The sequence below is a fragment of the Rhinolophus sinicus genome, linkage group LG01 (assembly GCF_036562045.2).
Source record: "Rhinolophus sinicus isolate RSC01 linkage group LG01, ASM3656204v1, whole genome shotgun sequence".
Taxonomy (NCBI): Eukaryota; Metazoa; Chordata; class Mammalia; order Chiroptera; family Rhinolophidae; genus Rhinolophus; species Rhinolophus sinicus.
Genome location: NC_133751.1, coordinates 37,686,855 through 37,699,813, shown reverse-complemented (window position 1 = coordinate 37,699,813; position 12,959 = coordinate 37,686,855). Strand labels below are relative to the sequence as shown.

Here is a 12,959-nt window from a genome sequence, read left to right as displayed (position 1 = left end):
CAGTACCTTACTTATCAACTGATAAAAACAACGTGGGTTAAATTCTCTCCTGGAGGTAGAATAAAAGATACCATTTTCTTTTTCAAATGCATACTCTGCCAGGGTATAACTTTGAAAATCTCCTTACCAGGAGGGAGCAAGCAGCTGTTCCCAGGCCATGGTTTACTGTGATGTAGTATTGGGGCTTTTTGCCCTGTGTGCCCTTGAAGACACCAGCCATATTCTACCCACTGCAGACTCCTCTGTGATCTGTTCCAGTGTTTGTTTTCTCACTACTCTGTACCTTCTCATCAGGGTGGTTTTTCCTTCTTTGATTACTTCTTCATATACTTACTTTTCTTCTTTATTCCAAATCAACATTTTTTCATAAACAGTGTAATATTGTTATAATGATTCTTCCTCTTAGTTTTTGTTGCCTTTTTTTTTTTTTTTTTTTTTTTTTTGTGGAGCATAAGTCATCATCGCATTTCCCATTACCTTTTTTATCAGTCTGTTGGATGCAGTAAAAGCAAAAGAAAATACTCGATCATTTGTAAATCTTTTTGAGCTATTACCTCTCTCCTTGTACTGAGTATTCTCTCTATCCTGAATGTAACACTCCCTTTGTTTCTCAGATTTCAACCAAAAAAGAACATTAATGTCTCTATTAAAAGGAGGATCGGGGTGTTGTGGGGGGGTGCTATTTTCATTCCTTTCAAATTCTCTGCCTTTTCTGATTTGGGATGGAAGTCACATTTGTTCTGTGAAAACATCAGTATGATTCTGTTAAACGTCAGCAAAATTTGAAGGTATTTCTTTTTCTCACTGTCACTTTTTGAATGATAATGATTCCTTTTCTTGTAATTCCTTCTTTTTAAATAATGGAACAGATTCCTTTCCTTAAAATGGTGTGTGATTGTCTGGGCCTGGCAGTAACTGTGTTCCTTCCTACCCCACCCTCATGCTTTTTGTGTCTTTTTTGCACCAATACGCAGCAGTGACAGAATGCTCTGTCAACATGAGTACTACATGAGACTGTATTTTTTTTTTTTTTAATATTCTCTCATGTTCTCTCTCTGTGATGCCTGCCAGTCACCTGGCCATGGTTTTATTTGGCTGAGGATGGGCCAGGATATCTCTTTATGTCCTGTCAGCTCATTGGACTCTGAAATCCCTGGACATAAGAACTCTCCATCTCCACTTGGTTTTTTCTGCTCTACACTGATGTGTTGTTTTCTTTGTAAGAGTTATTTTATATTGGAGGTTCCTAAATTACCATTTAGAGAGTTTACAGCTCTGCTCCCATCTTTCTTCCATCCCTGATTATCTCTCTTAAGATTTAGCTTGAGAGAAACCTGGAAGGTAGCAGTAAGGGGTGTGAGTTCAAGTCCTTCCACTTCCTTGCTGTGTGACCTGGAACAAGTCATAGCCTTCCTGAGGTATAGCATCCCATCCGTACTCCGTGTCTTGTAGTCTGCGGGGTCATGGACATGTATGTGAATCTGCCATTGAAACTGTAGGCACTTCACAAATGCAAATGAAATCCAGTATTCAGCATATTTATGTTTTGTTCCCAAGGCCATTGTCGCCCACAAGGAATAAATGTTTTACCTCTGTTGTTTCTGGCTTAGATTTCACATGAGCAGTTCCCAGGCAACTCCCATCTCCTGTACCCACCTCTTCGCAGTGATGCACACTTCTTCATTTCCTATCTCAGCTTGCTCAAGATTCACCTCATTACTTTTAAGTTCTGTGCTTCATTCATATGAGAATCTGTGTGTTTCTCTGGACTCATTGGTTAGTGGATGTTGGAAAAGTAGTCCAGGCCCTTATCTTCAGACAAGACTGCATTTTAAGCGTTCCGTATGAGTGAGAGTCTTCCCTGACGTCAAAGGGGCCTCACAGAAGAGATATCCCCAATCTTGCTCGATAACCATCTGCCCATGTGGTTTTGCCAATGACTCAACTCTTGATGTGAGCAGTGAGCACAGGGTCAAAGTATCTAATGAGCACTTCAAAGTTATTTGTTGATTCTGTCTCCTTCACCAGCATTGTCAGTATAGACAAAAGTTCAAACTGTTTTGTTCAGTTGGAGTAAAAAGGAATTCCCAAAAGACTGTGTGCAGTTTACCACATATTAGCTCTTAAGTAAGGTCTTCTACGACCTTCAGAAACCCACATATAAAATCTTATTAAAATCCACCCATATGATGTAATAAATATATTTTTGCTGTCAACATTTTAAAAATTACTCCTATAATTTTGTTTTGAATTTCTCTTAGCAAATATTCATTATTGCTAAGTGAGACATTGTAAGTTATAAATTGTTTTCAAATGTACAAAGCAATTTGACTGTCAACATTGATATAACGTTTCCTTTTACACATGTTTAAATATATTTTTATTTATTTTGGAAAAAAATTTTTCAAATCGTGTAATCAACACATTAATTTTCAGGTCTTTTGTATGTATGTAGCTTTGATGCATCTCAGAGGCCTTAGACATCACACCTATAGTACCCAATGGGCAGCATCGCCCTGCCTGGAGCAGAATTTTATTTCTGAGACCATAGTTATTTTTTCTTTCTCCCTATAATGCTATAATAAATAGCATAGCATTTCTGCAGAGTTATTTTAGCTTTGATATTATAACAGTCCTTTTAATAAGAAAAATGTTGCTTTTTTAGTATAATTGATGACTCTCTCCTAATGTTGTTCTCTATATTCATTGATAATCCCTTCACCTATGAAATCCCTTGTAACAGCTATCTTTTGTGGTTACGGTCTGGCACCTTGACACTGTCTGATGCAACTAGAACACTCTTTTTTGGTGGTACTTCTGGTATTTTAAGTCCAACAGGAGGTTGGAGAAGAGGCTCAGCTAATAGATTTTTTTTTTTTTTTTGGAGTATTGTACAAGCCAGGTTGAAACAGATCTTTATTGAACTCCAGTTTTCAATCACATGTATCCTTATTCTGGGAGGGGGTGGCAGGAGACGCTTTCTTCTTTTGTCTCACTCACATCTCTCCTGTTCAGTTAGTAGACATAAGATGTGATAAGTCAGGAGACAGCACTTTCCCCAGTATCAAAATAATCAGAAAGGCCCGTTCCTGGATACACTCTGTAGCTTCTCCTCTGTCCATCTGAAACTGTTATTAGATTATTTCAGTTGATGTCTTTCTTCTAATACTCATGCTGTTCCTTTAGTGCAAAAGCAATGGGCAGCAGTGTCTTCCTAAATACTTTAGAACAAGGATTTTTTTGAGACAAAGTGTATAGCCAGAGGCCTCCTTGTTACGCCATTCTCATAAATTTTCAACTTTACGTTGGACAAACTCCAACCCAGGAAATTTCACTGTACTGGACCCATTCTGGCATAATTTGCAAAGTGTAACGTTAGATTATTTATACCATGTATTTCAGAATGGTACAGACTGAAACACAGTAATGGTGAGATTTAGTGTCTAAATTAATTGATACAAAGCATAAGAAATTTTTCTAGAAGCACATTAGTAATATCTATAGTCTACTCGAACCCATTAATTACCTATGAAAATCAGCACCCCACTTCCTGCCCTGTTCATTTCTAATGACAGCTTTAGGGCCTGTGCTGCCTGTGGTCCTATTAAAGGCAAAGATGCTTTCTTTGCTGGAGCCTTGTTGCTGATAGTTGCCAAAGGAAGTCTTTATCTCAAAAAATAGTTTCTTTGCTCAAAATGGAACCTTTGGGGACATACTTTTCTACTGTTGTTTTTAATGTGCTGTCTCTAAATGTGTACTTAAAACTGAAGATATTTTACGGTTAATAAAATAATAATGATGAGTAGTCTTTATTCCCTGAATATACAGAGAGTGCCAAAAAAATGTATATACATTTTAAGAAAGAAAAACTGTATTAAAATTGTAATACTCAATATATACCAATAACAAAAGATGAATACAAGTCACGTTTGACTTCTGCAATTACAAGAGGTGCTCAAAGTAGTTACCATCTGTGTCCAGACTCTTCTGATTACGGCAAACTACTGCTTGAGCAACGTTGACCAGTGTCCACTTGTATACATTTTTTTGGTACTCCCAGTATGTGGTTCCTGAATGTCAGGTAACAAGCAGCTCTAGTTTGGATAGCCAAATGTTAATCTGAAAGTGTGTCCAAACCTCTTGCATTCCTGAGTTCAGACAGCAGTGGTTTGGATGGTGGGAGTTCAGATAGTGACAGGTGCTTGGACATGTGATTTATTTATTAACAATCTTCCCTGGGAATAAGAAAATGGCTAATATTTTATTGAGTCTAGTGGTCTGGGAATAGTCACCGTCTTTTTAAAGAGACTAGGAGTTGAAAAAGCAATACATTGAATGCCTTGGTCTGAGTTGACCTGTTACTGTCTTTGCAGACTCTCTTTTCGGTGGTCTTACCTCGAAGCTGGCTTTGTTCTTTGCTTTTGCAAATGATCACTGCTCTTGTAATACTTTGCACCCACACATACACAAAGCATGTATGTTCTGGCTGATATCCCTGACTTTTTGCAGCTAATGTCATTTGGTATGTGATAAGCTTCTGGGACATGGAATTTCAAAAGCAGTGTATGTACCCTGCAGTGGATGCCACTTGTATGTACCCTGCACAGCCAGGGAAGGGGAAGAGATGTTGAAATTACCCCCAAGGAAAGGCAGGAGGGCCGTTGTCTGTTCGGTAGCATTTCCTATCGTGTTAAAATGTTTGCAGTTAATATGAAAGTTTAGAAAACAAACTTATTTTGTATATGAGACTGAGTTTGCCTCTAAAAAGATTCAAAATGGAGTATGAAGGATGAGAAAGAATAAGTTTTTTATTTATTTCAAATCAAGTAGTAAAATGAGTAGACTTTTAGTAGCTACACGCACATATTTCTTGAGGACCCACATGTGGGTTCCATGACAGGCTCTTGTTATACTCAGTGAGTCAGCAGAAGAGAGTTAGGAATTAAGGGTCATTAGGGTGGAGTGCATTGCCCTGGTGAGTTTGAGATGTACAGCTGTTAAGTTGACCCTAAAGAAATAAAGGAGATGACAAGATGGATCTGGAAGAAAAACCCTAGACTTTTAAAAATTGATCTTAAATCATGTCTAACAGTCTCCATCTTGTCGATTCTAAATGTTCCTTTAAAATTGTCCTTTGAAACAGTCTATCTGCTGCAAAGAAGTTTGAAAGGTAACTTTTACCTGTAAGAAGGGCCTTCCTGGCACTGTGAGCCTTCCCTGTGAAACACTTATGATCAGTCATCTGCTTTGGGCTGAGAGAAACTCTGCAAGAAAGGGAATGACAAGGACACAGCCAGAGAGGGGAGAGGGTGGAAGTGGGGGAGGGGAAGAGGAGGAGAAGCAAGAATGAGGACCATGTGTGGAGAAATAGGGAGGAGGAAGGGGAGAGTCAGGTAGTGGAGCCCAAGCTGGAAATGGAAAGAATGAGGAGGGGTAAAGTACTTTAGTGAGCAGGGAGAGACAACTAAAAAGAAAAGGCCTTCAAGGAGAAAAAGAAAATGATAGAGGAAGTCTATTTAAGACAAGCCATGCTCATTAAGCAAGGTACCTGGAACTCTCACCTTCCTATCAGTCGGGCATGTGAAGAAGTGGAGGGGTTGGTGGGCTCAGCTTGATGCTCTCGTCAGCCCTCCCATGGTCTTCCCCTCCCTGTCCCATGAGTCAACTCACAGCAATTTTCTGTTTTCCCCAAGCAATCATAATGCCTGCCATACAGTAGTTCCCTTTGTCTCTCCCTCACTGACCCTGTGGCTTTATGACCAGTCAGCAAGATAATATCCCAATCAATGTAAGATGAACTCTTAAGCAGGTCCCAAATTCGCAGCTAACTAAAATTACACAAGATAAGGGAAGGGTGATGGTTTAAGTATTCTGTGTGTTTTTCATGTTAGTGTTTACTCTGACAGAACTTTTCACAAATTCTTGATGCAGAGCAGACAGAGAGAGTTTTGGCTCCAACAGATTGACCAGAGGGACAGAAAAATGGCTGTGCAGCTGACTGCAGAACATCCTTACTAAGAAGTAAGTGTGCTTCTCTCCATCTATCCACTGAAGCTCTCTTCTTTGTTGTTTTTGTTTCTAGGTAGAAGAGCGATCGAGGCTCAATCGACAGAGCTCACCTGCCATGCCTCACAAGGTTGCCAACAGGATATCTGACCCCAACCTGCCCCCAAGGTCGGAGTCCTTCAGTATTAGTGGGGTTCAGCCCGCTCGGACCCCACCTATGCTCAGACCAGTGGATCCACAGGTACATTCTCCCCTTCATTCCATCGGTCATTTCAGTAGGGTAGACCGTTAAACCGACGGAAAGCCCAGGAGATTGTAACATAGGTTCAGGCGAAGGACCAGTCAAATGATGGCCCTTAATATAGAATCTATAGCCACAGAAGAGGCCCCACTGTATTTCAAGGGTAGAGGAAGAGATGAGAAAGAAAAAGTACCATCCTTAACTTTGAGCCAACCACGAAGTCACTTCTTGGTAAATCAGCCTCTCTGGAAACCCGTGGAAGTTTCTGCAAGGTGGAAATAAACATCTTTTTAGTTTTAATTACTAAAATAAAATTCATATAGACCTTTGATATATAAACTATTACATTATGTTTATTCCTTGGGATTTTGGCATGATCCTGAAACCAGAAAAATTAAATGGACTTGGATAAAATTGTGTCTTCAAAGCCACTAGTTCTCAAAGTATGATCACTGGACCAGCAGCATCAGCACCACCCAAGAATTTGGTAGAAATGCAGATTCTCGGGTTCACTCGGACCTGGGGTGGGGCCTAGCAGTCTGGTTTAACGAGCCCTCCACGAGATTCTGATGCACTGTTCAGTTTGAGAACCACTGTTAGAAGCTATTTGAAAAAGGTTACTCCAGTTTTAGAAAAAGAGGACATTTCTGGAAGGTTTAGAGGACTCTTTAGATTATGTATAGCAAAAATGAAGTGAGACAAGTATGGAATTTCGTGAAAAATACAGGTAATGCAGCTGTTTTCACCCAAATGTCTTAAATTTCTTCCAGGCATCTACCTATATTAACACTTCCACAAAATATTTTGAGGTCACCTTTGAAATATATCATGCTGTGTGAGCCAGAGTTAAAAAGAGTAGTGCTAAAAACAAGGATTCTTGGTTTTAAGTTTGCCTTTATATGAGGTTCAAGATTTTTCAGTACCAGACAGCTGAGCATATCTTGTACTTGCTTGGTTTTATTTGCATGTAATTTTTCCATGCCTGACCTTCCATAGGATACATTTTTATAGGAACTTCTCTTTGAACACACAAACTTCCTCTTTTAAAACCCTTAGCTTTGTTTCAACATGGATGGACCTAAGCATATTATGCTAAGTGAAATAAGGCAGAGAAAGACAAATATATGGCTTCACTTATAGGTGGAATCTTTAAAAAAAAAAAAAATAGCAAAACAAAAACAGACTCATAGAGACAGAGACCAAAGGGATGGTTGCCAGATAGGAGGGGGTTGGGAGATGGGTGAAAAAGTGAAGGGAAATATAGTCAATAATGTTGTGTAAATTTACACGGTGACAGGTGATTACTGGAATTAGTGGGGTGATCACATTATAAGGTATAGAGATGTCAAATCATTGTATCGTACACCCAAAACTAATATAACCAATATAAGATTGTACACCAACTATACTTAAACACAAAAGAAATTTAAAAAATAATGAAACCTCTAACTTTGACCTTTTAAGGTTCTTTTACTGTGTAAAAGGGGAGAGTGGAGGGAAAACTTACGACAATTTATGAAGGTGACTAGGAAACGAAAATGTAGATATTCTGTGATAGCTAATTGGATTAAGTGTTCTTCGGGTGCTTTGATTTTTATCTTTATTTCTTTGGCTCTTTTAAAGTAGGTTCTGTTTTGTGCTACATATTTTTAAAATATAGCTTGTTTTTATATTATTATTTAATATATTTAATGATATTTAACATTAATATACGGTTACGGTGTTATTCTGATTGAAGCATAACATTAGGCTGAACTTGACTTTGAGGATTTTTCTCTGAACAATAATTAATAAGATTCCAGATTTCAGTTTAAAGAGGGTCTGAAGAGGCTGGGGTGGGGCTGCTCCAGGATAAGACCTGCTCCAGGCAAGAGGAATGGGGCCAGGCTGGTGTGGGGGGGCTGGGGAAATGCCTACCCAGCAGTCTAGGCACTGAGATTTCAGGCCAAAGAGAGTCTGATAGTTCACTTGTCCAAAGCAGATACTAAATGAATGTTTGTGGAATTAACAATTGAATTTAGAAAACATTTTAAATGTTTCCCCAGCCAAGATTTATTGAGCACCTTTCACGTGCCAGGCATAGTACTCGACTCAGAGCTACAATGTCACAGGGAGCTTACCTTCGTGATGGAGGAAGAGACAAGCTTACAGAGCTTGAACAATGAAGTGTGAGCAGTGCTAATAATGGCAAAAGTTACTCTAAAATCTAGATTTTAATGATTTATCTTAAAGCACCACATTTCCACCAAAAGACTACATGTCTTTACTGCATGAAAAATGTCACCACATGCCAAATTGTGAGACTTACAACTCTGAAAGAAGTGTCCTGGTGTTAAGCGGTTTATAATAGCATAGGTGGTAAGAGCCACAAAGCAGGATATCAGGACTTAGGCATGAGGCGGGGAGGGGATGTGTGGATTCCAATCCAGGCTCCAGCACCACGTATTAGCTGTGAAATCTAGGGTATTACTTAACCTCTCTGTACATTACATTCTTGTGAAAAAATGAGGAAAATAATTGTGTCCACCTCATGGTGGATTTAGTGAATTCATAAGAAGTAAGGTATTCAGGGCAATTTCTGTTTTACAATGCAATAGCACTTCCTAAAGTCCAGGTTAGGGGTTGTAATGAATGACTTTTCTAATATTATTAGAAGATAAGTGCTTGTAAATGTATTGCTGGTCAATAAATGTTCACTAAAAATAGTTATTGGTATTATCATCACACGTATTTCACTGACGTCTTAGCAGCCCCAAATAAATCATTTAACTTTTTGCCAGGAACACTGGTTCAGCTGTAAGGTAACGATAGCTCTAAATGGAAAATTTTGAAGAGCTTTTAAGAGCGGGTTGTAGTTAGCGGTCACGGGCTCTATGCACTCCAGTTCTTGTGCCCTAAAATTTGTTTTCCCTTCCACCGAGGGAGGTACTAGCTGATCTGTTCCTTCTTCTAATAAACTCACTCTGATGTTGGTTTGATGTTTAGATCCCACATCTGGTAGCTGTAAAATCCCAGGGACCTGCTTTGACCGCCTCCCAGTCAGTGCATGAGCAGCCCACCAAGGGCCTGTCCGGGTTTCAAGAGGCTCTGAACGTGACCTCTCACCGCATTGAGATGCCACGCCAGAACTCGGACCCCACCTCGGAAAACCCTCCTCTTCCCACTCGCATTGAGAAGTTTGACCGAAGCTCTTGGTTACGACAGGAAGAAGACATTCCACCAAAGGTAACATTCCTGGGGTGTTCTTATCGTCATTACTGTCATCCTTGTTCATTATTATTACCCCAATTCCAGACATTTCATAATAATGGACATTATAATGCCAAAGCATGGTCCCTTCTCACGTCTGTTTTGGTCACTCCTCATTCCCAAGTTAGGACTTGGATTGTCATTTATCGTTTCTGACTTGCATTTTCCCCAAAGAAACAGGTTCAGTTTGATTGGATGACTTGGAAGTATGTACCCTGTATTCAGAATTAGAATTCTCACCCCCAAGCCTTCCACACTGTTATTTTACTATCCATATTAAGAAACAGAATAATGGATATTTTCATTGGTGACTGAATTTACTCTTAGACAGATTGAAAACTTGCAGTTAAACAGTAGAAAATTTATTTATTTCTATTTTTACCAATTCAAAGTGAAAACAGATTTCAGGTATTCAAAAGATAGTATTGCTCCTAGAATACTAGGCCATGTCATAATTTAATTCCAACCTTAATTAATTATTAAGGTTAAAACTAGGGTAAAATGACCAGTCATCCCACTGGACAGAACAGTCCTGGGTTTGGTTCTTTTGTTTTCTTTTTGGCCTAAACCAAGTTGGTACTCATTCCAAAAAATGTCCTGAAATGTGGCTGTGCATCTCACTACAGAAAGCCTGGAAGAATTGCACAAAAATACTGGAGAAATTTTTGCACCACATTCTTCCTGGTTCAGGATTCCCCTTTCTTCTGAACTCAGCATAGGAGCTATGACAAATGCAATGTCCCACAGTTTCCAGGGATCAATGCCATTGTTGATTCCAGAAGGGGGAAAAAACACGCTTTTTAACCCAGTGATTCTCCAGTATTTTTCCTCACCTTTCCCTCAAAAACATATTATATAAAAGGATTTCCATTATTTTGAAATTGAAAATATCTGATAATGTTTTTTTGTTGGTGTTTTCCTCTTGTGGAAGCAGAGATGCCATGAGAAAATATCATTAAGGGAGCAAAGTTCAATAGGGAAAACAGGATGGGAAGAAGAGTAAGACCCAGGAGCTGGGATACTGAAAATGGATGACATTGGTCCATTCTCTAAAAACATGCAGGCATCCATTTATAACTCTGGGAGAAAAATTTAGATCAATACAAAGATTTCAGGTTTTATTAATTCATTAGACTCTTCTCTATAATTATTTAATTTTTGAAAACGAAAGGGAAAAAATGGTAGTGGTAATATTTAATTTGAGCAGGTGGGAGCACTGATTTGGTCATTCTGCTTCACTTCACTGACTCATTTTTCTAGCTCTTTATCTTAAAATGTATTCTAATAACCAACACAATATTAATGTTAACATCATTTAACATATTAATAATATTAGAACAAAGTATATTTTTTAAATATCTAGTACAAACACAAAATGACTTTAAAAGAGTCCTCCCCCACCTCCCCAAGAAAAGAAATGAATAGACATTGAAGCACCTGGCAAATGTTTAACCCAATCAGCTATCACGAGACATCTACATTTTCATTTCCTGGTTCACTTTCATAAAGTAAGTTTTTCCTCTACTCTCCCTTCACGTTGAACTCTTTTAATACACTTATCATATTTGATTTCATTAAAAATGTTTCATAAAATAAGGAATATTTGAAATCTACCTTAGGTCCTTTGCGAGATACACTAATGATGCATTTTCCCACTGTCCCTGCTAGCCTGATCGGTACTTACAGTCTTTTTGAAGCTCCTTTTAGTATTTTCAGAGTTGATCCTGTTTTGTTTTTACATTTGCAGATTGATCTTCCAAAGCACTGTGTTTTGGTGTTTGTTTGTTTTTAATTAGTAATTGCAAGTTGATTGCAGGCTCTATTGCAGTAGTTTCTCTGAGCTCACTGACATGGCTTATGTCCCAAGTTCTAGCCTGATACTCTAGTTGCTCACCACATTTCATCATTTCCTTATCTGCTTATCAGTTGTGATGTGAGCTAAAAATGGAACTTGGTTTATCTGGATGGCTCCCACCTGATGCAGTTTCCAATGATGAGGTGATCGTATGGTACCCTAAAGAAGTTTCTGGTCTCCACCACTCTTGCACAAAAGGAGGTCAATTATTTAAACTCAGTGAATGAAAATGATTAGCTTGGTCTGTTTTTAAATTTGTTTTTAGAATTCAAGACCATACTCCTTTTGTTTGTTTGTTTGTTTGTTTTGGCTTAAAACAACAGAAATTTGTTTTCTCTCAGTTCTGGAGGCTAGAATTCTGAAATCCAGATGCTGGCAGGTTGGTTCCTTCTGGAGGCTCTACGTGAGAATCTGTTCATGCTTCTCTCCTGGCTTCTGGTCGTTACCATGAGTCCTTGGCGTTCCTTGGCTTATAGACATATCGCTTCAATCTCTGCCTCCATCTTCACATGGTATTCATCCCAGCGCGTCTCCTCTGTGTCAGGACCATACTCATTAATGGTTGTTGAATGTGCCTCAGCACCTTTTGTTTGATTTTATTTAAGGAGTTAAATAGTTCTTTGAGAAATGAAAGATGTTTCTTACCTGTTTCTGGTAATTTCTGTGACCTCTGGCAAATCTTTCAAAAGAAGTGGGCTGCTTTTCAGGCAGTAGCTTATGGAAACTATTTTATGGAAAATATTTCTGAATTCTGCTTTTCTTTCAGGTGCCTCAAAGAACAACTTCTATATCCCCAGCATTAGCCAGAAAGAATTCTCCTGGAAATGGTAGTGCTCTGGGACCCAGACTAGGATCTCAACCCATCAGAGCAAGGTAAAGGAGAAAGATGGTGAAGGGAAAAGAGAAGGCCCCTACCTATCATTCCAATTGCTTTCCTACAAATAAATTTAGTCTTTTTTCACCTCAGAGGCATATTGACTGGCCACCTGGACTGTAAGCTCTGGTGGGCCAGAACACAGGCCTTTTATTTCTGCAGTAGCCTTTCATAGAAATCAGTGTACAGTGAGGGTTCGTGGGTGAGTGAGTGAGTGAGTGAGTGAGTGAATGAATGAAACGACCCAAAAGCCAATCATACCTTACCTAACAGTTTTTAAAATTTGGAAGTAAAGTTATAAATATAAGTCTGGTTGTAGTTCCCCAAACTGTTACTTCAGAGACCATTTCATGGAGTCAACAAAACAAAACAAAACAAAAATAGTTTGAGGTGATTTTTTACCATCAAGTCAAGAACCATTAAGATATTAGAAAGTAATTGCCAAAGAAATGCAATAATGATCGGTAATGAGTTTCCCCAGCATGGCAAATTACAGAAGGACTAGGTCTTAAGAGGAAATTCCCTCTTTGGCATTATGGAGGGTTACTGAAATACAGTTAGGCTTCCAGGGTGCTCTGTGCTCTCCTAGAAGTTTCCATCAACGATGTGTAATCCTATAGTCAGGAAGTTGCATCCACCTACCAGCTGGTGTAGAGGTCTCAAGAGAAGCTGGAAAGTAAACAATATCTTTACAGTGTCTGAGCAGATTTTATGTGGTAACAGATGCTGTTGGC

General features: G+C 38.8%; 1 protein-coding gene across 8 annotated transcripts in view; it reads left to right on the top strand.

The window, feature by feature from the left end:
* Nucleotides 1-12,959, top strand: part of TNIK (TRAF2 and NCK interacting kinase) — a 363,557-nt gene that overhangs the window by 298,647 nt on the left and 51,951 nt on the right. For all 8 annotated transcript variants that reach the window (XM_019735248.2, XM_019735239.2, XM_074327892.1 and 5 more), the window contains 3 exons: nt 6,083-6,247; nt 9,233-9,472; nt 12,118-12,224. In XM_019735248.2, the coding sequence (XP_019590807.2) occupies nt 6,083-6,247; nt 9,233-9,472; nt 12,118-12,224 (512 nt within the window). The remainder of the gene's footprint in view (nt 1-6,082; nt 6,248-9,232; nt 9,473-12,117; nt 12,225-12,959) is intronic.